The sequence below is a fragment of the Thunnus albacares genome, chromosome 16 (assembly GCF_914725855.1).
Source record: "Thunnus albacares chromosome 16, fThuAlb1.1, whole genome shotgun sequence".
Taxonomy (NCBI): Eukaryota; Metazoa; Chordata; class Actinopteri; order Scombriformes; family Scombridae; genus Thunnus; species Thunnus albacares.
In genome coordinates, this window is record NC_058121.1 from 13,065,716 (window position 1) to 13,088,175 (window position 22,460).

The window sequence follows — 22,460 nt, forward strand, 5'->3', positions numbered from 1 at the left end:
GATAGCTCATTCCTCTGTGTCATTGCTCCATTGTTGCCCAAAAACTATAAAAAGCACATCAGTGAGCCACATTATTGCACTGCTAACATGTTCTTTCTTTACCAAGAACATGGGTATTGTAGTTTACTTTGAATCAATCCAACATACACTATCCTGCTGCCCGTAAATACTCACTAGCACACCAAATATGTATTAATTCCCAGCTGAAAATAGTCCCCAAAAATGAACAATTTACTCCTGTTTCAGTAAGGTTTTCAAAAAATGACAGTGCCCAGCAGTTTGAAGACGTTACAGGCTACTTTATATCTTCAGTAAGAACAGGTGGCCTTGGGGCTGAGTGCCACAGACAAGATCAGCCTTATCCTTTATTAGTAAAGGGTTGGAGAGAAAATCTATTTTTTTGGGCAGATTTTCTGTCAATCCACTGCTCATCAATCTTTTATTTTTCACAAGAAACGATGAGGATATTGAAATGTCCTGTGATGCAAGTGATACAGTTTGCATTTCAATAATCAGCAGCAGCTGTTTATTTAATAGAATTTGTAGTTAGCATGAGCAATGATAACCATCAAAACTGACCAAACAAAGAGGACATAACCTGCACTAGTTCAAACTTCAAACGTAAATACACATTCTTGTTTTACCCCACTCATCTCATTGTCTCACATAGTAGTATCTACTTAAACCTCCAAATAACCTTTGACCCCTAACAGCCTGTAGGTTTACACTGATAGATATCCATTTACACCCACAACCAAAAGTTAATCTCCTCCGTCTTTTGTTTTCACCATTTGTCACCTGATAACTCACAGTAAACATCACCACTATCTGCCAAGGCTACCATGACAACAATAATCAGATGGTCATTATCTTTAGAACCTAATAGACTTCTCAGAGAATAATTATACAAAAAAAGAGGAAGGTATAGAAAAATAAAAGCAAGATGAATTACTTTTGGCAGGCGAAGCAGTAACCAGAGATTAATCAGCAGCAGTGTTACCACTGTGTGTAATCTTGGCTCCCGGTCCAGTAGATTACACCACTCACCATCCATAACCATGTCATTATAATACACACTGCATAGCTGTTGTGTAATAACATCATGTACTTTTTGCAGAGGATCAACCAATTGATTTGTGAGCAGACTGTGGCAATGTTGTAATTTCTTTTCAATTAGATCCTCTTTTTCCAAACTTTTCTTTTGTCATTTTTAGGTATTATTAGGTATGGCCAGTATTGTCATGTACTGTAACAGAACAGACCATGAAATAAATGTTGATCATCATCAAGAAGGATTATCAAATGAAATAAATGAAGCATACCTGTCTTTCACTGCCAGTTTTGTTACTGTTGCAATAAGCTGGAAAAACACTGTTTTTTTCTAAAATTTTCCCTAAATCACATTAGAATCACTCCTCTGGAGCACAAATCTCTAATATGGTCTTTTTCCTGGGTGCAGCCAGAAATCAACAGGAGGTTAATGTGAATCAGCCACCAGCTGCTTCATTAAACTTCTCTTGCTGCCCTCATGTCCACCGCATGTCTTGACCTTCATTTGGTACGGAGGCACTGGAAAATACAGCCTGTCAAAGAACATTTTCAAACGTCAAGACACTCCGTAGTGTTAAAAAAAATATTCCACATGCGGTTTAACTGAAAGCTTTGACTACTTGACAGCACAGCTTGCTGGTATTTTTCTCAAGTGTCTGAACTCTGGTGAGAGCAATTGCAGAAAAATGAGCAGCAGGTCTGACACTCAGCCGCTCTGGCACTTTACCAACAGACAGGGCTGACTTGGCAGCACTCCTTCTGTCGCCTTATGGTTTCCAAATGGGCAGACACAGCTCACCTGTGGCTGGCTCCTCCGTGACATTTGCTACACCGGTGACAATTGGTTTACTCAATCACTGATTGTGTTGTGTCCTCTCAGATGCTGTCACTGATTGTTATGAATTGACTTTGTTTATTCTGGTGTAAATCTATATTCAGGCTTCTTTCTTTGTACATTTCCTCCTCCGTCTGAGTCCGTCTGCAACTCCGTACTCCCCCTCCGCCTCCCACTTCTCCCTTCTTCTCACCTGCCTTCATTGTTCTGGCAGAAAGTCTTCTCTTGTTTTATCCACTCATCTCTTGTTCACCCATCCATCCTCTTTTCCCCCTGAGGGGTTATTCATGCATGGCCTGGCTGCTCACACCTCTCTCACACCCAGGCTGAGAGGCACAGATCCACTAACACACCCAGCTCCATCAGGACATGCAGGCCATGCAGAAAGGCCCCATAACAGAGCAATCAAAAACAGGGTAAAGGTGTTAAAAATAACATTCTTTTTCTAGAAGGAGAAGTAAAGACAAGAATGTATCAGGATAAAAGAATGATACAATAAAATTCGCTGAGGTGAAATTAGTTTTATTAACTTTGCATCAAGATGAATTCAATTAATCATCTATTATTAACTTTGAGTTTGTCTGTTCTCAGTGATTACATTTCAACTGACACTTCAAACCCTTTCAGGTCTCATCAAAATAAGACAATAAGACAAAATAAGCCTTTCTCATCTTTTCTAAGTCTCACATGTTTTACTGTTCATACACAGTTACCCCAACTTTTTTCAGTACTTACACTGAAGTGAGGGAAAACTTTAGTTATACACTTGAACTGGCACTATTTTCTTCAGAGACCTCCACTTCAACAGACCCTTCCAGCTACTTTATTACTCACACTTCAATTGACATGTCAACTCCTTTTAGTGCTTGAAGTTCAACTGAATATTTAACTCTTTTCAGCTCTGTCATTCAGCTAATACTTAAACTTCACTCATGGCTCATATTTAAATTGACACTTCAAATTTATTCAGTGCTTACACATAAACTGACACTTCAACTTCTTTCAGTTTTTCAACTATTTCAAATGTTTCAAGTACAAACTTTAAACCATTAAGCAAGTTTCAGAAAACGTAGCCTTTTCTAGTTCCCAATGTCATTGTAGCAACTTAATCATTTCCATTGTCCATCCTTCCATTCATGTAAAAGCAACTACCTGAAATCCTCATGCTGAAGATGTAGTTATATTGAATCATGTGGTTTAGGTCCTAACAGCTGAGGCTAGACTATTTTGTGTGATTTTCTGAGTGTTTGTTATCAACACTGCTTACCTCTGCTGTCCCTGAGGTGCTGATGACTTGTCATTGCTTGACTGAACACAGGGTTTGACACTAATCTCATCACCTCTCAGTGAAGATTCTGCAGTTAGTGAGAGCTCATGGGCATGCATTGCATCATGGCTTCATATTCGCACAATTTCATACATTTAAGAGAAAAATGGATTCCATGAATAATTTTAGATCTTAGTTTTTATTCAAATCATGTCGTTGGATAAAGTTAAATAACTTTCGATGAAGAGAAAAATAATTGCAGCCCTTGCGGAAGACAGACTCCAGGGCAATGCCTCTTTCCAGTAAAGTCTTTACACTAGAAACCTTAGATGCACACCTCCTCCCTTGGCAAAATCTGCCAATATTTCCATTTCTTCTCTGCTGTAAAGTTCAGCAAGTATGTGTGTTTTTAATGTGCCTTCGACCCTCCCTCTATCCCTTCCTTTCCCATTTTTCCCCTGTCTGTTCTTATTCAACCCCACCTCATACATGGCAACCTCCCAGTGAGTCTATTGTCCCAGATATCTGCCCTCAGATCAGTAGTCCTGTCCCAACCTGTACCAAGCTGATGTATGTGGCCTGACAGCCGAGCTTTGCAGGGAGAACTCTGTAAGAGGATGAAAAGGGCACCTCTGAGACAGAGAGCTCTGGGAGCTTTCAGAGTCCCCAGGTGCAGAAAGGTAGATGTTATTTGTCTACGTGTAAATAACATGATTAAACAAATTGATTAAAGGCTGAACGCCAAACAGTCTAGGACAGTGCTGCGTGGATCCAGTTCTACAGCCATTAAAGGGACAGCTGATTCTCTGCGCTAGCAGGTCCAGGATTAGCATCACTGGGGAAGGAAATGACACAAGGTCCTGTCATTAATAATAGCAGAGTGCTGTGAGTGTGTGTGTGTGCCTATATACAGTAAGTGTGTATCTTTACTTTATGTACTCAAGCATTAGTTATGTGAGTGTACAAATGTGTTTGTACAAGTGCACATAAGCACCTTGATTGTGTGTAAAAGTATGTGTGTGTGTGTACATGCATATTTAAATGATTGTAAGTTGACGCGCATGTGTGTTTATGTTTTAGCAGCATTTTTTCTCCATTTCCATGCTGTTAAAGTGCATTGAAATGAATTATGTTATGTTAGGTATGTCTTTGAATAAATGTAAACAATCCACTGGTACACAAATGTAAATATGAGAGAGCTGATCTATGCACAATCTGGACGATTATCAAAGACCACAACCTTCACAGCGAATCACACAAAACCAATTTTGTTGAACTCAACAGGGTGATTGTAAATGAAAGCGTCTTCGCCATGAAGCCCATTTTGTTGTGTCTGCAATTACAAAGCTAAACTGGAGGGCATATCTGTGAGTAAAGAGAGAAAGAGGCATGGAAACACAGGAGTGAATTCCAAGACGATTATTTTCCATAACAGACCTGATGTCACCACATTGTCCTTTACAGTTTGTCAAACAGATGTGCCCACAGCATCAAACAAACAAACAAACCCAAACACGTCCTTGTTAGCTAAGCCAACAATTATCTGTGCATAACCATGGAACATTTTCAAATCAACTGCAGTGCCTATAAAACATTGATGGAGGCTGGAGCGTCCCAGGCAGGGAAGCACTCGATCGTGAAATCACCCAAGATAATTAATCGAGGGCTAATGAACACTTGGCCATGGTGTTTGACCCAAGAAATGACTGTGCATCCAACAAATGCGTCATCACGGCTCTGAGTCTTTTCTTCTATTCTCTCTTGTTCTCTCTCCATTTCATGGCCTCTCCTCTAATCACAAGCAGACACATTCCTGTAGAAGTGAACCAGGCTGTAAAGCAGTGCTCTGCCAGGTTTCAGGAATGTGATCACACAGCAGCTCTTCACATGGCTCTGCTGCACTGGGCTGCAATAGCCTGATGATGGTGAAGTTTAAGGTCTTATTTTTCCACTGTCAAACACAGCCTGACTTTCTTTCCAACTTTCAGTGGATGTTTTTTTTTATCTGTACCTTGCAGCTCAGAACAGATAAGAATAAATAACCACCCACATTTTTACTAAAATAACAATATAAATGAACTTTAGCAGTTTTTCACTAACACAGAGGTGGGAAAAAAAATCCTCTACTACATTGTGACCTGCTTCCATCAGTGGCTACACACAAGAGGGTTATAAAACCTGAAAGAATAGCTCTTTTTGCTGTTGTCCTTGCTCTGGATTTCTTTCTTTCTCTGGAGTGCCCTACTTTGATGTTAGTTAACTGTCAATTTTCATGTACTTTTCATTGTTAACGATCAGGTGTGTGTGTGTGTTTCACTGCAGGCTCCTCGGTGGCACATACACTTGGAGCCCTGGGCCAGTGAGAATCATTCTCTGGAGGACGAAGCTAGGAGGTTTCTCAATTACATCACAACACCACAAGTGAGTAATCATTGTTTGAATCCTCACTGGCTCGTGTGTTTGCTTTATTTGATGAGCGATTTACAATATTAAACATACATTTGGTGTATTGTACCAGAGTTGGTTTAAAGATTATTTTCATCTGCAGTCTCTTACTAGTTTCCAGTTAAAACATACACACAATGATGGACCAACAATATGCAAACAGTGCAGGACACATACAAAATGATGCACAGCAGTATATCACATATACTATTACAAAAGAAAGTGTATATTATGAAAAGTAAAAACAAAGGAAGGTGTAATACAATGCAAAAAATAGTAAAATGTTGGTGGTTCCAAAGTTTTTAGCGAAATTTTTAAAAATTACAGTGAGTTATGTGCTGTAATTTGTGTTCTGCAGGTATGTAATCGCATCAGGGTCACATCCCCCTAAAATATCAAATATTTGTAATTGACAACACACATCATCAAATCCTCTAAAATCTGACATAAAGCTAACACAATGGTTCACTGAACTGTTGGTGTACATGTAAACCATCATCAGCGGGTGCCAAAGTTTTTTGTCTATTCTGTATCCTCCACACGCCACACACAAGTGGATCACTTGAATGTCTACACAAGTAAAACACCGTTAGCTGATTAAACAAATGAGATACAAACTGCAACATAATTGTAAGATTTAGAGGAACTGGTAGGATTATTTTTCAACTCAGGAGTTGAAAGCTGAACTGCTTCTATTCCTCATGCTAAACTAAGCTAATCTTCTCATCTAACTCCCAGCAAGGAAGAAAACAATTTCTCAAAATGTCAAACTATTGCATTAAAGTTTCTATAACTGAAACTCTGTGTGGGTTGGTGAGCGTTCCTCTCTGCTGCAGCTTTAACAGAGAACACTGACTGCTCCAATACAGTGCAATGAATGGCTACAGTACAATCTGATATAGATGATCTGCAGAGGAGATATGAAGATGCAACAGTATTGTGCAAGTGTGAAAACAGCCTGGTTGGGTTTTGGCACAACTTACTCTGGTGACTTTATGTGGAAAGAAGTTGAACATGTCTTCACAGGGCACAAAAAAGTCTTCTTTTAAGATATGACTATCATAACATCTAGATTATTTGCCTACATGTCCCTGCTCATGCTCAGTTTTCTACCTTGCTCCACTATGAATGTATGTTTTTTTTTGTTTTTTCTGTATTTCTAATTCATGATATTGGCTGTACTTGATGCTTTTCTGTGAGCTATGTCGCATCAGGGAACATAAATTTAACATTTTCACCAAACATGTAACCAGTGCATTAGGAAATGCATTATTTTTGACAGGTCTTTTTTATGTATATCAGAGCGAGCTTGTATCTATCAGCCCATGACAGAGCTACACTGGCACCTCTTTCACATTCAGCTCAGCCAAGAAGTATTTGTATTGCCCGACAGCACACACATAATTCATTATTCTATTGATTACCATACAGATGGAACTCACATCCCCTTTATTCATACTTAATCAATGAGATGTTGTGGATTGTTTGTTGGCCTGTGTCGGTATTAAATTACTACAAATCGATTAAGATGTTCAGCATCATAATTTGAAAAATATTGACGGATTGAGAAAGCCTGGAATTCTGCCCTCTTGTCCCCATTGAGGTGGTAACGCAAAGATGCAGTTTCATTTTCACTGTCTGTAGTCGGAGATTTTTTGGATTATATATATTCTGTGTTTTGGTTTTTTTTTTATTATAATGAAATTGGTTTGGAGATGAATCAGCAACTTATCTACCCCCCCCCCCCTCACACAATATAGCCAGAACACAGAGTACTCCACTCCAAATGACTAAGCACTCGTTCTATATCTTTCACAAAGCAGACATTCAGCTCATAATGAATTAGCCCTGGGATATGTGTGTGTGTGTGTACTCTTCTGCAGCCACTTCTGTGTGTGGAAGGAAGAGACAAGGACAAGAACAGAGAGAAAGAGATTGTCTGAGTGTGTGTGTGTGTGTGTGTGTGTGTTTGCGGGAAGCTGTTGAAGGGAACTGTCCATCATACACAGTGACAGGCGAGGGTGGGGAGAGTTGGTGGGGGCATAGCAGCCTCCTCAGCTGTAATGCTGACTGACACAGTGCCTGGTGGAGCTGTTACTCAGAGAGATGGCCTGCGACACAACTGTCCAATCAATAGCAGTCAGTGTGTCTTGCATGCATGCACCAGCGCACACAGATAAGAGGAAGTGTCTCTATAAAAGTATTCTATAAAGCATTAACAGTGTGCGGCATGTACTATAAGATAATCTTCTCTGATTAGCCGAATGACAGCGAGTAGTTACTGTTCATTCATTAAATTGTGCAATTCTTACAGCTCAGTGTTCAGCATAACAGTGTTCAACAGTCAGAAGTTCAATGCTTCTGATACATCTGCAGATGTGAGGTGGAAAAATAGTCAAGAGTGATTTTGCATTTCATTGCACATTGAGCATTGTGGGCTGATGAATGCTTTCAGCTGGAACACATTAACAGTGACGGGCATAATGGAGCGTGTTCCAAATTCACTTATAGATTATTGCGCCACCCACATACACAATATAATTCTTGTGCTCTTTGCAACAAAGACCTATTGGGTGACTTTTATTTCCTGTCAAACGGTGACACTGCACTTGACTCAGCTGCTCCCTTCCTGCCTGACCTGTCACTGAACGCTCTGATTAATTAGAGGTATAGGTTCAAATTAAAAAGGCCACAAAGCAAGGAAGGAGGAGGTTCTTTTGAGGCTGTAAAAATCAAACTCACTTAAAAAAGGAACTCCTGCATTGGTCAGAGTGTGTAAAATATGCATAATGAACAGTTTCAAATGTCAATTTCAAGTGAACAATAGATGTGATTTTATAAAAGGGTGGGATACAGCGCTCATCATTTCTTGACAAGAGAATCGGAAAGCAATTCTCTACAGTGCAGTAAAACATTTTGCTCAGGCCTCATTTCAGATAAACTTCAGCAAACATAGAGAGAAGTTTTGTATAATTCACAGTAGACAATACAAGAACACAAGCATTTACACCCGCGCTATTCTGTTTGTACTTGAATGTTGTACAGCAGAGACACAGATTTCTATGTCATATCTTCATGTCTGAGCCAATATTGTTCCTTCCTCTGCAAACTGAATCTCTGCAGCAGATGGAGCTTAAAGAAACCAGACAGAGAACATTTAAGCAGCAGCTCCTAAAGCTTAGTCACTGCAGATGTACTGCACAAAACCAACACGCTGACATGAACACACATGTTTACTGTATGTATGTACATATACGGGTACATGACTTATATAAACCCACACTAATGCACACAAAAAGAAATGATACCAAACATGCTGGTATTTGCTTTACAGGTTCTGGCTGAGTATGAGATAAGTTGAGCACACATTTGCAAAGATAAGCAGCAATGAAAAGCTTCAGAGCATTACTGATGATCCTACAGTATTTAAAGGATTTTGGAAAAGATATGTTTGAATTACTTTTTATTGTTTAAGGAGTATTGTAAGAACCTTCTGCCATGAGACATATGCCACAATATATGTCTGTATGTTCATAAATAAACCTTTAAGTGAATACACATGACTGTAAATCACAAGGACATAACTCAAGTAATCCCCTGTTATGTTCGAGCTTTTTAGACAACGTTAGCCAGTTTTCTTAGGAATAGTTAGGCATTTTGGGAAATATAATTATTCACTTTCATGAAGAGAGTTACCTGAGAAATTGATACCACTGTCATATCTGTCCAATTTGAAGATTAGCTTAGTTTAGCATGCTGGAAACTGAAAACAGCTAGCTCTCAGCCGAGAAGTGTAACCCAGTGTAAAAGCTTAACTTTTCTACACTTCGGTTTTTGTACCTGTTAAACAAATGAGATATAACATGTTTATTAGTAAGCTTTAGAGGTGCTGGTTGGCAGATTTTGTACCTTTGGATGGAGCCAGGCTAGCTGTGTCTTTATGCTAACCTTAGCTAACCAACTGCTGGCCAGCTTCATATTGAATAAACAGACGGATGAAAGTGAGCTCTATCTTCTCATCTATCTCTCAGCAAGAAAACAAATATTTCCCAAAATGTCAAACTATTATTTTTATCTCTCTGTGTAAGTGGTTTAACTTTACATAAGGATATAAAAAAAGACATCAGCAAGTTAGTTACTGATGGTTCTGGGGTCTGAAACAACCTGCACTTTTTCAGCATATAAAATATATAAAGAATGAATATTTAAATCTCCTTGTTTATCATCTTTTTTCTCACTCTGCTGTAACAGGGAGAGACTTGGCAGTGCTGCTGATGCATCAGCCCCAGCTGCGCATCATGATGAATAGTCTACATAACGTAATTCAACGCTGAAGCTGAAACACGCGCTAGCTCAGGGTCAAATTCAGTAGCAGTGTAAATGATTAATAGCATTTGTGTTGAGATATTTGGAGAACCAGAAAGGTGGCGTTCATCACATCAGGACAGTTCAGACACAGTCAGCCAAGCTGTCACACTTGACTTTTAAATGCTGGTATATTTATTTAAACCTCCTAGCACTCAATTTATTTTTACACACACTCAAAACACAGCTACCCAGAAAGAAAGTTTGTCCAAAGTTTAAGAATATAAACTCAGTCCTCTTCATTTCTGATTCAACTTCATACACCCTCTATAATAAATAGTACAACATTCAGCAAATGACTCAACATCTGTGGCCTTGAGTATTCACTGTGTACAGAATGTTAGATGGTTTTAACAGATACTTGCTTTTTGTGCAGCTCTATCCTTGTGGATAAAGGCAAGACGTAAGATTATCTTTGAGAACTGGGCTATTATGTTACTACCAAAGAAAGTCAAAAGTCAATAAAACTCATTCCTCCAGTGGAAAAACCATTCAACTCCCAATGTAGTGCCTGCTCTTGTTTAGATTATATTATTTAATTATAGGACTCTAAGTTTGAGCCATAGAAGGCAACATGACCTTGTCAAGAAGTTCTGCTTCACATTATTGGAAAATGGCCGTTCTATGTGCATTTTTCATGTGTCCAGGTGTCTTGCGTACCACTGCCTGGTGAAGAAACTGCCCTAGAGGGGAACAAGGGAGCCTGGACTGTATGCCTGGACCCCAAGTACAGCCTTACCCACCGGGTGCAAAGCAAGCACTGCAGGGTCTACTCTTTTGGGTGGGTATAGACTCAACACATACACACGCATACACTTTTTTACAAGGTCATCCACTGAATACATTTATTAACCCTAACATGAATCTTAAGCCTCACTACCACATGTCAAAAAACCTGAAGTCTGTAGCTTTGTAACAGGGTACAATGTACCGCATCTGAAGGAGTAACAGAATTGTTTACAACATTAATTATGAGACAGTCAGTGAGTTATCTGCATATGTGAGTTATAAAGAGCATCTGCTTCTATGTCAGGCTGTGACATACTGTATCTAGCCACAATTGCGGCTGTTCTCACTTCACCCAAGATGATTTTGATTTTTTTCTTTGTCATATAGGCAAAGGCATCCCTTTTTGTCTCTCACTGTTCCATCAAAGAATGAAGACTATTTTCCACACAATAGAGGAGGATATGTATCTTTGTCTTGACGTCCCTTGTTAGCCTTTTCTTTTTATGTATTTCCATTTCAATGAGTAATTGGTCACTGGGGCTATTTTTATTCAGGATCTGTCTTTGTCTCTTATCTTTGGCAGAGTGGAGGTATTCAGCTGACTTTTTTGGGCCAGGTATCACTTAGATCTCTTTCATCCTGGTATTCTTGACAATTCTTTTTAATTTGTTGAGTAACACTGCAATAAGAGTAAAGATAATACTCTCTCTGGCTTAACTGTACCTTGACCGACATGTCTTCAGCACCTCTGCTTCTTCTCCTTGAGTGGTAAGTAATCTTGAATCAAGTCAGCCAGGCCACTGTGGTATTTGACCTTCTTAAGATTGGAGAGTCAATCACTCCCAGTTGGCTTTGTGTCCTGGATCAGCTCGGCCCAGTGCTGCCCTGCTGGGCCCCCGCTGTGCTGAGGTGCTGCAGAGGTCTGGAAGGATTTTGCCTGCCAGAGAGAGGGAACTTATTAATTTGACTGTTGAGAGACAACACAGGTGTGCTGGCATCAAGGCGGGCAGGGCATGGATAATGATGTGGGAGGGAAGGGGGGGGGGGGAGTGGGGTTACTGCTGTTTCTGGCTTCCTGCCTCTCTTTAGAGAAGAGGTCAGAGGTCAAATGGAGACGGTGGAGGAAAACAGACCTGATATCCTCTGGCTGACTGACGGGAAGTCACTCATGCAGACAAGCTACATGCACATGCACCGAGAATAAAAGGAATGTTGTTATGCGTCCTCTCAGTGATTTATTCAAACATGCTAACATTTGACCTGGATATCAGCTTGGGAAAATATGACTCACCGCTGTGATTTTCAAGTCAATGAAAGCTGCATTACCATTTTTCCTCCTATCTATCTGATCCCTAAAGACTAATGGAATCATTTTAATTCACATTAAGTCACCCCTCAACTCTGACTAATGCAATAACAGTGCGCCGAGCTAAAAAATGAAATTCTGTAAAAAAACAGAGGCTCGCTTAAAAAAACAAAAGTCCTGAGAGCCCAGTGTAACAGTTAATCTTGATTAACTGCTCTGTGAAGTTCCATTTTTCTGGATACACCAAGTGATCCTCTCCTCCTCATGTCCCCTATCTGACCTAGATTCATGGTGCACTCACACACACACACACATAGGCTTCTTGGACATACTCTTGAATCTGTGCCAGGTATGCTGTGTATCCTATGCCCATGAGAGGTCCGCTCTGCTGTACAGGAGACTTGCAAAACCTCCAACTGCAGTCCACTGCTCCACATAACTTTAATAGGCTTTAATAGAAACGTCAAATACTATTAAGTGTGCTTGTGTGTCCACTGTTGAATGCATTACAGTACTGAGGTTGTACACCTGTTTGTGTACACTTGCATGCACATTTTTGTGAATGTGTGTGGTTGATGTGTCTCATTTGCATGCTGTTAAATGAGCCGTGGACGGCTGTGCCTGGGCGAGATGAGCAGCTGTTCTCTGATTGGTCTGTCACATGGTGGGGGGATGAAATGTGTTTTTCCACATTAAAGGACATCCATTGCTATAAAAAAAGCTTACATTTAGGCCAATCAAAGCAGGCATTGAAACTTGTGCATTCACTCATCTGCTGCACTTTTAAAATAAGCATGGACATGTGATGTTGTTAGTAAAGCAACAACAGGAATGTTAACAGTATCGCTTGCAGCAAATTATTCCAGTCACTGCCCCTTTTACTCTTGGCTGAAGTGCACCTCTAAACAAAATTAAAAAAACATTTTAATTATTAAAATCGTTATCTGTATTGTTGCTGTTGCTGCTGTGGCTGCTGTTATCAATAATCATTTTGTCAGAAAACTTGCCAAGCTTCTGTTCAGTGAGGTATCACATCAGTGTGAGATCTCGTTTTTAGAATTCAAATCATATTTGATGTTTTAAAGGGTGGCTGTCGCTCAGGTGGTGAGTGGCTCATCCAATAATTGTGGGTTTGGTTGTTTGATCCCTGGCTCCTCGTGTTCACAGTGTCAAGTGTCCACAGGCAAGACACTGAACCCAAAATATGTCTGCCTAATTAATGTAATGTAACTTTGTGGTAAACAGGAATAAGCCTTTTTCTCAGCAGACATTTTGACGTGTCATTGCAGGAAAAGCACTATTTAGGTGAGTCAGTTTCAGTGTCCTTCTGTTGTGCATGCTGGCTCACTCCAATGGCTTATTGGTACACTTAATGCAACTGAGCCATCATTAATGTTATTAATTATACCTGAGCTTTTCCTGTTTTGAAGTTAGATGTCTGCCACGAAATGGGTTTGTAGAGGTAAAGCTGGGGTCTCTCTTCTTCCTCCTTCTCACTTATCATTAAAGTAGCCAACCAGACTCCCTCACCCAACTTCTGTCTTGTTTTTTTCCTCAAAGGAACATGGTCTAGTAAAGTCAGTCATCCACTCTTTTCATTTTACCCTTCCAGCTCCCTACTGTGCTTTACTTGAACTCACCTTAAGAAGTGCAGAAAGATTTTTGTTCCCTGAATTCGAAAGAGGTCCACCAATGACACAATGTTCCTTGCGGACTGTAGGCCCTGTAGATGTTCAAATTTAGAGCAGTTATTTAGGTTAAAGCACGGTAAGGGAATTAAAAATACCTGCACTTCATCCCTCATTGATCATGCATATGTTAACGTCCTGTGATGTATTAGGAAGGAAAGAGAGCACAACAGGGAGAGAAAAAGCCAAAGTCAAATTTAAGTCGAAAGGAATATAAACAGGTGAAGATGTAATGGCAAAGATGTAAGGATAGAAAGAAACATTTGAAATGGAGAGAGACTACCAGACAGCCGAAAGCTCCCCAGCCCACCCAGAATTTGTTGACCAGCCTCGCCTCATAGATTCACAACATCCAGACAGGCTGTTGACATAATAGTTCAGTGAGAGGATAGGCAGATTCAAGGCTCTGTTTATCAGATTTACAATCCACTGGGTGGTTGTGACCATTACACTCATCTTCACATCTGGTTGCCATGACGTTCTAGTCAACAGGGATCTCTTCATAACCCCTGTAACCCACATGTTTGAAGTAGATTTTCCTCTGCCACGTACACATTCATGTAGCCTTTAATCCTGAATGTCTGGATCCATCTTTGCACTCTGCAGTCTCCGGAGAGAGGATATTACAGCTAGTAGAGACCCTGCTTTATCAGCACTGTCATCCAGGAGAGCTTCTGATACACTATGACTCCCCCTCCAACAGCCCCCGTCGCTCCATGAGTAATCCCTGAATGCTGTCATCTAAAGTGTCACTGCAGTGATTCGTGGCCAAAACACCCCACCAGTGACTGGGAAATTCTCAATGAAATATTTAGTGCGGTAAAAAGAGACGTCTAGTTGCATCTCAATCTTTCTCATACACTCATCTCTCATCTTCCTGCTAGTGGGATGCATTCAGGGACCAGATGCCTCATCTGTACAAGACGTGTACTGTGAAATGTACTCCCTCTGCCGCAATTACAGGATACAGCCACAGCACAAACAAGACACAAGGGAATGTGGAGACAGCGACTGAGAAAGGGAGAAAATTGCAGAACGAGAGAAGGGAGGGGTGGGATAAAGAGAGAAGAGCAGCGAGAGAGGGAGTGCACAAAAAAGAGAGGAATACAGAGAAATGTGTCTGTCTACTCTGATTTACACATCATATTTCAAAATGGAGAAGCAGGCCACTTGGCAAAAGGAATGGTAAAGACGTAGAACAAGAGAGAAACATGAAACAAAAGGGACAAATGAGGGAAACAGAAACAACAAGTATCTCCTGGCCAAAACTCTCTATCTTCTACTACTTCTACTTTTGGTAACCATGTGTTGAAGATAGAAAGCTACATCCATGCATCCATCGATTCCTCTCCAACTGGGTGTTGTTTTCAGTACATGTGGTGACACAATAACTGATTTTCTGTACCTGTTTTGATTTCCCACAAGCCCCTTTTTTAAGCTGCCTTAGTGGTGTGACTCTGGGAAAAAGTTGGTCTGTTGGTCCACCACTTTGGTTCTGGCTGAAATATCTCAACTACTTTTGAATAGATTGCCATGACATTTAGTATAGATGTCCTTGGTGCCAAGAGAATGAATCCTAATGACTTTTGTGCTTTCCTGACTTAATGAAGCACCATAGCAGGTCTTGGTTTTCAGTCAGTTTGCTTACAATGAGTTTGATATTGGCATTTTTTTTATTTACATGTAAATCACTATCTGACTATCTGATCAAAGACAGGATTACAAATTCTGCTTTCAATACCTGACAGTTTTCTATGCTATGTACTTATTTTGGCTGATATCAACAAAGTATTGAGGTCCAATACTCAGCCCTGTCTCTTTTCTCAACCTTTTTTGTCTTGTCCTGTGTGGGCTCCAGGTTGGGTGTTGATGACCGGTCCCTGGAGCATTCCCTCGCCAGGAAAGGGTGTGAGGTCCACTGCTTTGATCCCAGTCTGAAGCAGCCTCACCTGCAGCATGCTGAAATGTGGCTCCATCGACTCTCTGTAGACTGGAGAGATCCCAACCCCGCTATTGCCGCCCAGCGTCAGTACGCCAGCACCAAGAAACTGGCCACCATCCTCAATGACTTTGGACACAGACAGGTAGAGAGTCAGCATCAGTGGGTTTGAATGAATGGTCATCTATAAAGGTGTGGATTGTGACCCATAGTAAACCAAAAATTTAAACTAGCTAACATTTTTTTCTTCTGTCAACTCAAGGATTCGCTCATATGCTGCAACATGCAAACACAGGCCCTTCCCTGTGCATCCTATGATAATACAGCTCATCATGATTCATTCCTCTGTTTTCTGTCTCAGGCTCCAGGTGGATACACTCCCATATATAATTTTGTTTTCCTCCTTTAAATATTATCATGCTGAATGTTAACTCTTCACCGCCCCCCCGACCCCCGGGATTGTGATCTTTCAGTCTGATCATCAGATAAGGATCTGCATACAAGATCAATCATACATGCATACACACCGAGCCCACTGATAGCATGCATACTAATAAACACAGTTATGGATCCAGTGAACCTGCCTGTTTTGGAAGGGACTGAATAATAATTCAAGGTCAGAGAAGCCAAGCCTCTCTTACATAGCTAATCAAATCACAGCTGAAAGGCAGTTGCTTGAGTAGTTACAGGCATACAGATCATAGACAGAACATTCATAGTATGTTAAATTAATGGCTTGAGTCCATTAAAACCCCTATGTGTTGTTTTGTGGTGATTATAGTATCTTTCATATTATTTTTATATCAAAAGGTGATTTGTAGAAAAACCATCCAAGCAAAAATTCTGTTGTGTATGTAGGAGGAGACGTAAAAGTTGGAAATGTTCAAATCCCACACATACTGTAGTGGCCTTAAATTTGCAACGGACATTAATTGTGCCTAGAGTTTGAATCCCAAATGGTTTTCGGAAAACTTTCGCTTAAATGCAAAAACATCAAAATCATTATGTCATTAAAATGAACAAATTCATGCTCCCCAGATGATAAACTATTTCCACTGTGAGGTTCCATGTGTCTTCTCTGTTTACCAGCCTCAGGCTAAAATGTCTGCTCGACACACAACACATTTGACAGGAAGATTGCCATGAAATTTTATGAGCACATTCCTGCTGTCACGCAGATAAACTCTTTTCATTTTAATCCATGTCCATGTCCTTTGTCTGGTAAGCCTCATGGAATAAGCAACGTTGTCAAAGCTGTCATTATATTGTTTGTTTAGACCAGTACTTTACTATTTTGGGGTATATTGCTGCTACTAAGGGGCTGCTAGCAGGGCTTTAAATCTTATTATGATTTGCTCCAGACAAGCTAGTCAAACATACTGCAATTTATCATTTTTTTCTACCTGTCCATTTATTTGAGCCGTTAAATCAAGGCTAATTTAAATCATCTTCTGGAGCAGAATGCTGCTCACTGGTGCTTTGCCATAGCTAGTTTAAGCTCAAAGGTTTTCAGCTGTTACTTCCTTTTCTGGAGCCAAAAACGAAGCACACTGGCTCATACAAGGCATTTGGAAAGATATGAAGATGTTGTCAGAGTGTGACAAGAAATGAACACATAAACATTGGCGTGTGGCAAGAAATGAACACATAAACATTGGCGTGTGTATGTATAAACGGCTCTGTACACAATACTGTTTCATAGATGACAGTACCCACCTGTTTTAAATGCAGAGCCACACACACATCCTTGTAATGAGGTTTTAATGCGAGTACATAGTGTGCCGGAGGACCAAGCAGCAGTAAGCAGCACAGTTTCTTCTCAAAGGATCTCTCACCCAGCCTCAGCTGTGACAGGAAAAGCTGCAGTCAAGAAACAGATTCACACTCACAAAGGTCAAAATATGCATTTGTGCAGTAGTGTTGGTTAAAAACTATGCAGATGACTCATTCTCAGAGCTCTGGTGTCCAGCTGAGACAGCAGACAGTCACCACAGAGACAAATGTCAGTAGCAGGAAGTCAGATCTCATTGAAAGAAATTGCAAATTGGATCATTGATCATGCTGGTAATTGGACAGTACAGTACAACAACAGTATCAGCACTGCCCAGTGGCACTGCTACTCTGAATCAAATTAGGTACTGCCACATTGCAAGGGGTAGAAAATGAACACAACATACAGTCTTTCCATCTGACAACCTTTTCATTTCCTGAGTAAAGGGCCCAATCCAGCACTCATCTGCACACAATTGTACCACATTTACCCAACATGAATCTTTAGATTCCTATATAGGAGACCTCTTAAGGCATCCTTGATGTAGCTAATCATTTGATATGTGTGTTTTATTGGAACCCTTCCACACCAACCTGCCTGTAGCCACAGGTGTTAAATGGGCACACCAACCAACCAAGACAGAGTCTAGAGGCTGCTACCAAACTGTGCTTTGAGGTAGCTAAAGTCAGTATGCTATAGTAATATACTCACAACAACTGTGCTACCATGCTGATGTTTATCAGGTATTATGCTTAATATGTTCAGCATCATAGTTTTAGCATGTTAGAATGCTAATATTTGCCAATTAGTACTTAACACAACTGAGGCTAATATGAATGTCATTGGTTCTGCAAGTATTTGGTCATAAACTGAAGTATTAAAATGTCGACATCCAGTAGTTGTTGAGACTTTCAACTCAAACTGGTGCTAGAGGAAAAGTCAGGGTGTCACCCCAAAGACATTAGGATACGTCATCTGGGAACCATGAATGTTTGTGCCAAACTTCCAATAGCTGTTGAGATATTTCTGTCAAGACAAAAGTGGTGGACTGACAGACTGCCTCCCCTAGAGCTACACTGTTGGTGTGATTTTTGTTAGTGTTCTAGTCTTACAATTTTAAATAAAAAAGTGGCATAATTATCTTTATGTAAGGCTTTAGCTATAGTGTGAGCTACACTGGAAGTAAACACAATTATCCAACAAAAAGTCAGATATTCTCAGTTGGAAAAAAAGACTGAACACACAGGTGAATATCAAGATGGATCCTGTCTAAGTCAAGATGTCTTTGAGAGGCTCTGACCTGATGTCACAGCAGTTGTTGAAGTGCCTCCAACAGTACAGAATCAGTAAACTGCTTGGATGTGTAATAAAATATCTTTAATTGTGATTTGCTCTCTAGTGGCAGGCTCACCAATTAAAGCACATAATACATATAATAATAATCAAGGTCAGATATGCTGTGATGTTCGGTGCTCTGGTTTACAAGAAAAAAACAGTAAAATTATTCTGATAAGACCAATTGTTTGAAACAAAAGGAAAAAAGTTGTTCATTTGCCCACCATGAATGAACACATTTAGGGCCAATTAACAAGCCAAAGTGTAAACCTCCATTTAAAGTTCTTTTCTCAAATCAGCAAACTTGTTTGTTTGCAAAGACTCAGACAACTTTTCATCAAAAGCGTCTCTAAATTAAAATTTCTCCGAATGTGCTCCCTAATCCTGCTGCTTTACAGAAATAATTACCATGTGTATTTTGATCATATACTGTATGAGTCAGTGGGAGGAGAGGAAACATTTGCACATTGGGTATAAAGACTACAGTAATCTCACATTGATTTCTAAGCAGTGGAGGGCAGGAATTTCTATGAAATCTGAGTGATTTCGAGGCTACAGAGATCAGCTCTATTGTAGAGCTATCATGAGTGTTTTAGGTTGACTGTCAGCTTTTTGGAGCTTATTTTTGATTTTGGACAGTATAACATAGATGCTCCAAGTTAAAACTGCAAAATGGTCAAAGATTCGAATGTTGTCCATGGGAGCATGTTGTTAGAGAAACCTGTGTCAATAGAATAAAAAAAAAAACCCTCTAATTTCATTTCGTCCTTTAAGATCTGCTTAGAGGAATAATTCAATGTTTTGGGAAATGCATGTATTTTTTGTCTCGCCAAGATAAAAAGGTCGTTCCAACTCTCATGTCTGGCATGGTAAATATGTAGCCAAAGCCAGAAGATGACTGGCTTAGCTTAGCACAAAGACAGAAAACAGGGAAACAGCTAGCCTGTCCAAAAGCTCACTAAATAAACATTGTATCTTGTCTGTTTAATTTGTACAAAAACCAAAGTATTGCAGCTTTATAGGAGGCTGTGTGCTAGCACAGTTTGTTTGCTGGAATAGTTGATGGAAACCAGCAGAGATTCCAGGAAGTTACAGGTCCTGGCCAAGAAATAGTTTGGTACAAAAACTATAATTTTTACACTTCCATTTTTGTATGGATTAAACAAACAAGATAATATGTGTACACTGGTGAGCTTTATAGGTATTGTGATACCTTTGGACAGAGCCTGGGTAGCATAGCTGTTTCCATTCTCTGTGCTAAGCTAAGCAAACGGGCTCAAAATGTCACATTATTCCTTATTTAGAATTATCCATGTTTGGTCTGTGTATTCCATCTACATAAAACATGTTACTTTGCTTTACAACCACAAGGAATGTCTCTATACCTCCCAGCATAGTTAAGGACCATTTAGCATAGCTAACTCTGCACAGCAGTGGCGCTAAAATCATCTTTCCAAAGCTCCAACACCATATGGACTTTGTTCACACCAGACAGGAGTCTTGCCAGGGCTTTCGACTTCTCCTGCAGAGCGAGTTGATATTGGCAGCACCGGATCAAGGCCCACTGAGGCAGAAAGGCAATTTATGTGTAGTCCATTGAAAAAGAGTTTATATCTGTCAGACCTCTAAATAACATCCAATCCTGACAAAGGATTCAAACACAGCATGATATAAGCAGACAGACACACTCTTTTGAGACCAAGTGAAAACATCACCTCATTATGATGCCATATCATTTTCCATTATGAGGTTTCTTTCAAATTAAGGAACATATCTCAGCTTGTGGGAGTTTTGTGGCTCATGGGAAGGACAGAGGACAACATAGGGACTTGTTCTCCACAGACAGCTGTTTTTTTGAGTGTTTCCGGGACTTGTTCAGTTCCACTAATAAGGGCTGGGAATTCTGTAGTGCCACTAAAGGCATCAATTGGAGAGGAATTTTATGGGCCACTTTGTCATGTGTGTGCTGTCATGGTACCAGATGATGTTTAGTTGTACATTTCCCACAATTCAAAAAACGTGGAGAACAATGAATTTCCTTTAGCTTGTATCTCTTATTTTTAATGTAGTAACATTACAATACCCTGAGCCTCTCCCTGAAAACTCCCTGTGATCTAAATCTCTCCTGTCATGTCACTACTAATTTAGTGGCTACATGATGTGCTACCTGAGAGTAAGTGAAAACTGAGACACTGTTGAGCCTGGAAGGAATAAAAGCACTGTCACCAATGAGACTTTATAAACGCATAAAGGTCAGACAATGGACATCATTAGCAATCCAGTAGACTTAAGAGGAATCCCAAGGTCCCGGGGATGTGCATTAAACTTTGGGCATGCATGAGTCTTCTTACATGAATATAGCCTAAGGACGCTATTAACATTCATCTTATGAAACATTTCCTCTCTGCTCCAACCCAGCATGCCTTGTTAGGCTGCTCTCTCGCTCAATCCATCATCATCGCTAAAGCAAGAACAAAGGCCAAGCTTCGCTTACTCCTTTTTTATCTTTTAATAGCTTTTGCGTTCAATAACTCCACACAGTTTAGTGTCTTTCCAGTGCTGTAATAGAACTCATTTATTATCTGGAAAAAAACCATACCTTAAGTGTTTTTTTTTTCTTCCTGTTTAAGGTGGATATACTGAAGGCGGACATGGAGAGTGCAGAGTGGAAGATTTTGGAGAATTTGGTCCTGGAAGGTGTTCTGGACTCAGTTGGTCAGCTGCTCTTGGAGCTTCACCTCCACTGGGCAGGTTTTGAGGTGGGCGGTGATGACCCTTCTGTGGTGCGTTATTGGTTCAGCCTGCTCAAGGAACTGGAACACGCCGACTTCCGCCTCTTCCATGTCTACAGTGACCCAGCCAAACCTCACCTCTTCCTGCATAAGAATGTCCTCAACGCCAGCAGTGCTTACACCCTGAGCTGGGTGAACACACAGTGGAAGCCTTGATGGGCGCCAGACAGATATAAATAGCCAAAAATATCTAGACAAGAACAGCCTCTTGAGTGGAAACGTGCAAGTTTGTGTAAAATGGAGCTTTCAGTCTGAGCACAAATGCTTGCTAGAGCACGTCTGTTTTTCAGCTTGCTCTTATCTGGTCTGACCTTTTTGCAAAGCTAAAATCCCTGCTACTACTTATCCTCCTGTTCTTCCTCTCCTGGCCTGTAATGACCTCAGCTGTGTAGAGGGGCAGAGTAATTGTCTCCAGAGGCTCTCTGTGTTCTACCTCATAGTGGCCGTGTTGTTGGCTGCAGGTCAGCCTCTGAGTCACAGCCACCCATGTCGTCATGGTCCTATCGAAGCTTGGCCCACAGCCAGTCGTACCGCCTGATATCAGACAGCATTTCCTCAACCCAGTATGTGGAGAGATTACACTAGTCTGCACAAGCCCCGACAACAACCCCAGTTGTACATTAATTAAATTAAATGTATACATGATGTTAAAAGGTGTAGATGGAGGACAGATCCTGTGTCATTGAGAGCAAGTGAATATCTGTGGAAGTGTTGGAAGGAACTGGAGCGTTATTTCTGCTGCACCAGAACTTCATCAACAAACTTCATCTGAACATGTTGCACAAGGCTGACATCCTAAAAAGACAATACACGTTCTAAAATCTGCCAATTAATGAAACTCACCAAATCTTTTGATGCCATTTAAATAAACAGAGGAAACAAAGACTTGTCTGGGATTTCTTTTCATGAATGTTTTTTTTTAACTGACTAATGAATGA

General features: G+C 40.3%; 1 protein-coding gene across 2 annotated transcripts in view; it reads left to right on the top strand.

The window, feature by feature from the left end:
• Positions 1–22,307, top strand: part of mettl24 (methyltransferase like 24) — a 36,178-nt gene extending 13,871 nt beyond the window's left edge. The window contains exons 2-6 of one of the 2 annotated variants that reach the window (XM_044329935.1): positions 5,475–5,573; positions 10,610–10,743; positions 15,544–15,769; positions 15,887–15,992; positions 21,361–22,307. In XM_044329935.1, coding sequence (XP_044185870.1) covers positions 5,475–5,573; positions 10,610–10,743; positions 15,544–15,769; positions 15,887–15,992; positions 21,361–21,488 — 693 coding nt within the window. In that variant the 3' untranslated portion in view covers positions 21,489–22,307. The remainder of the gene's footprint in view (positions 1–5,474; positions 5,574–10,609; positions 10,744–15,543; positions 15,770–15,886; positions 15,993–21,360) is intronic. The other variant, XM_044329934.1, reaches the window with a different exon arrangement.
• Positions 22,308–22,460: the final 153 nt, after the last annotated feature.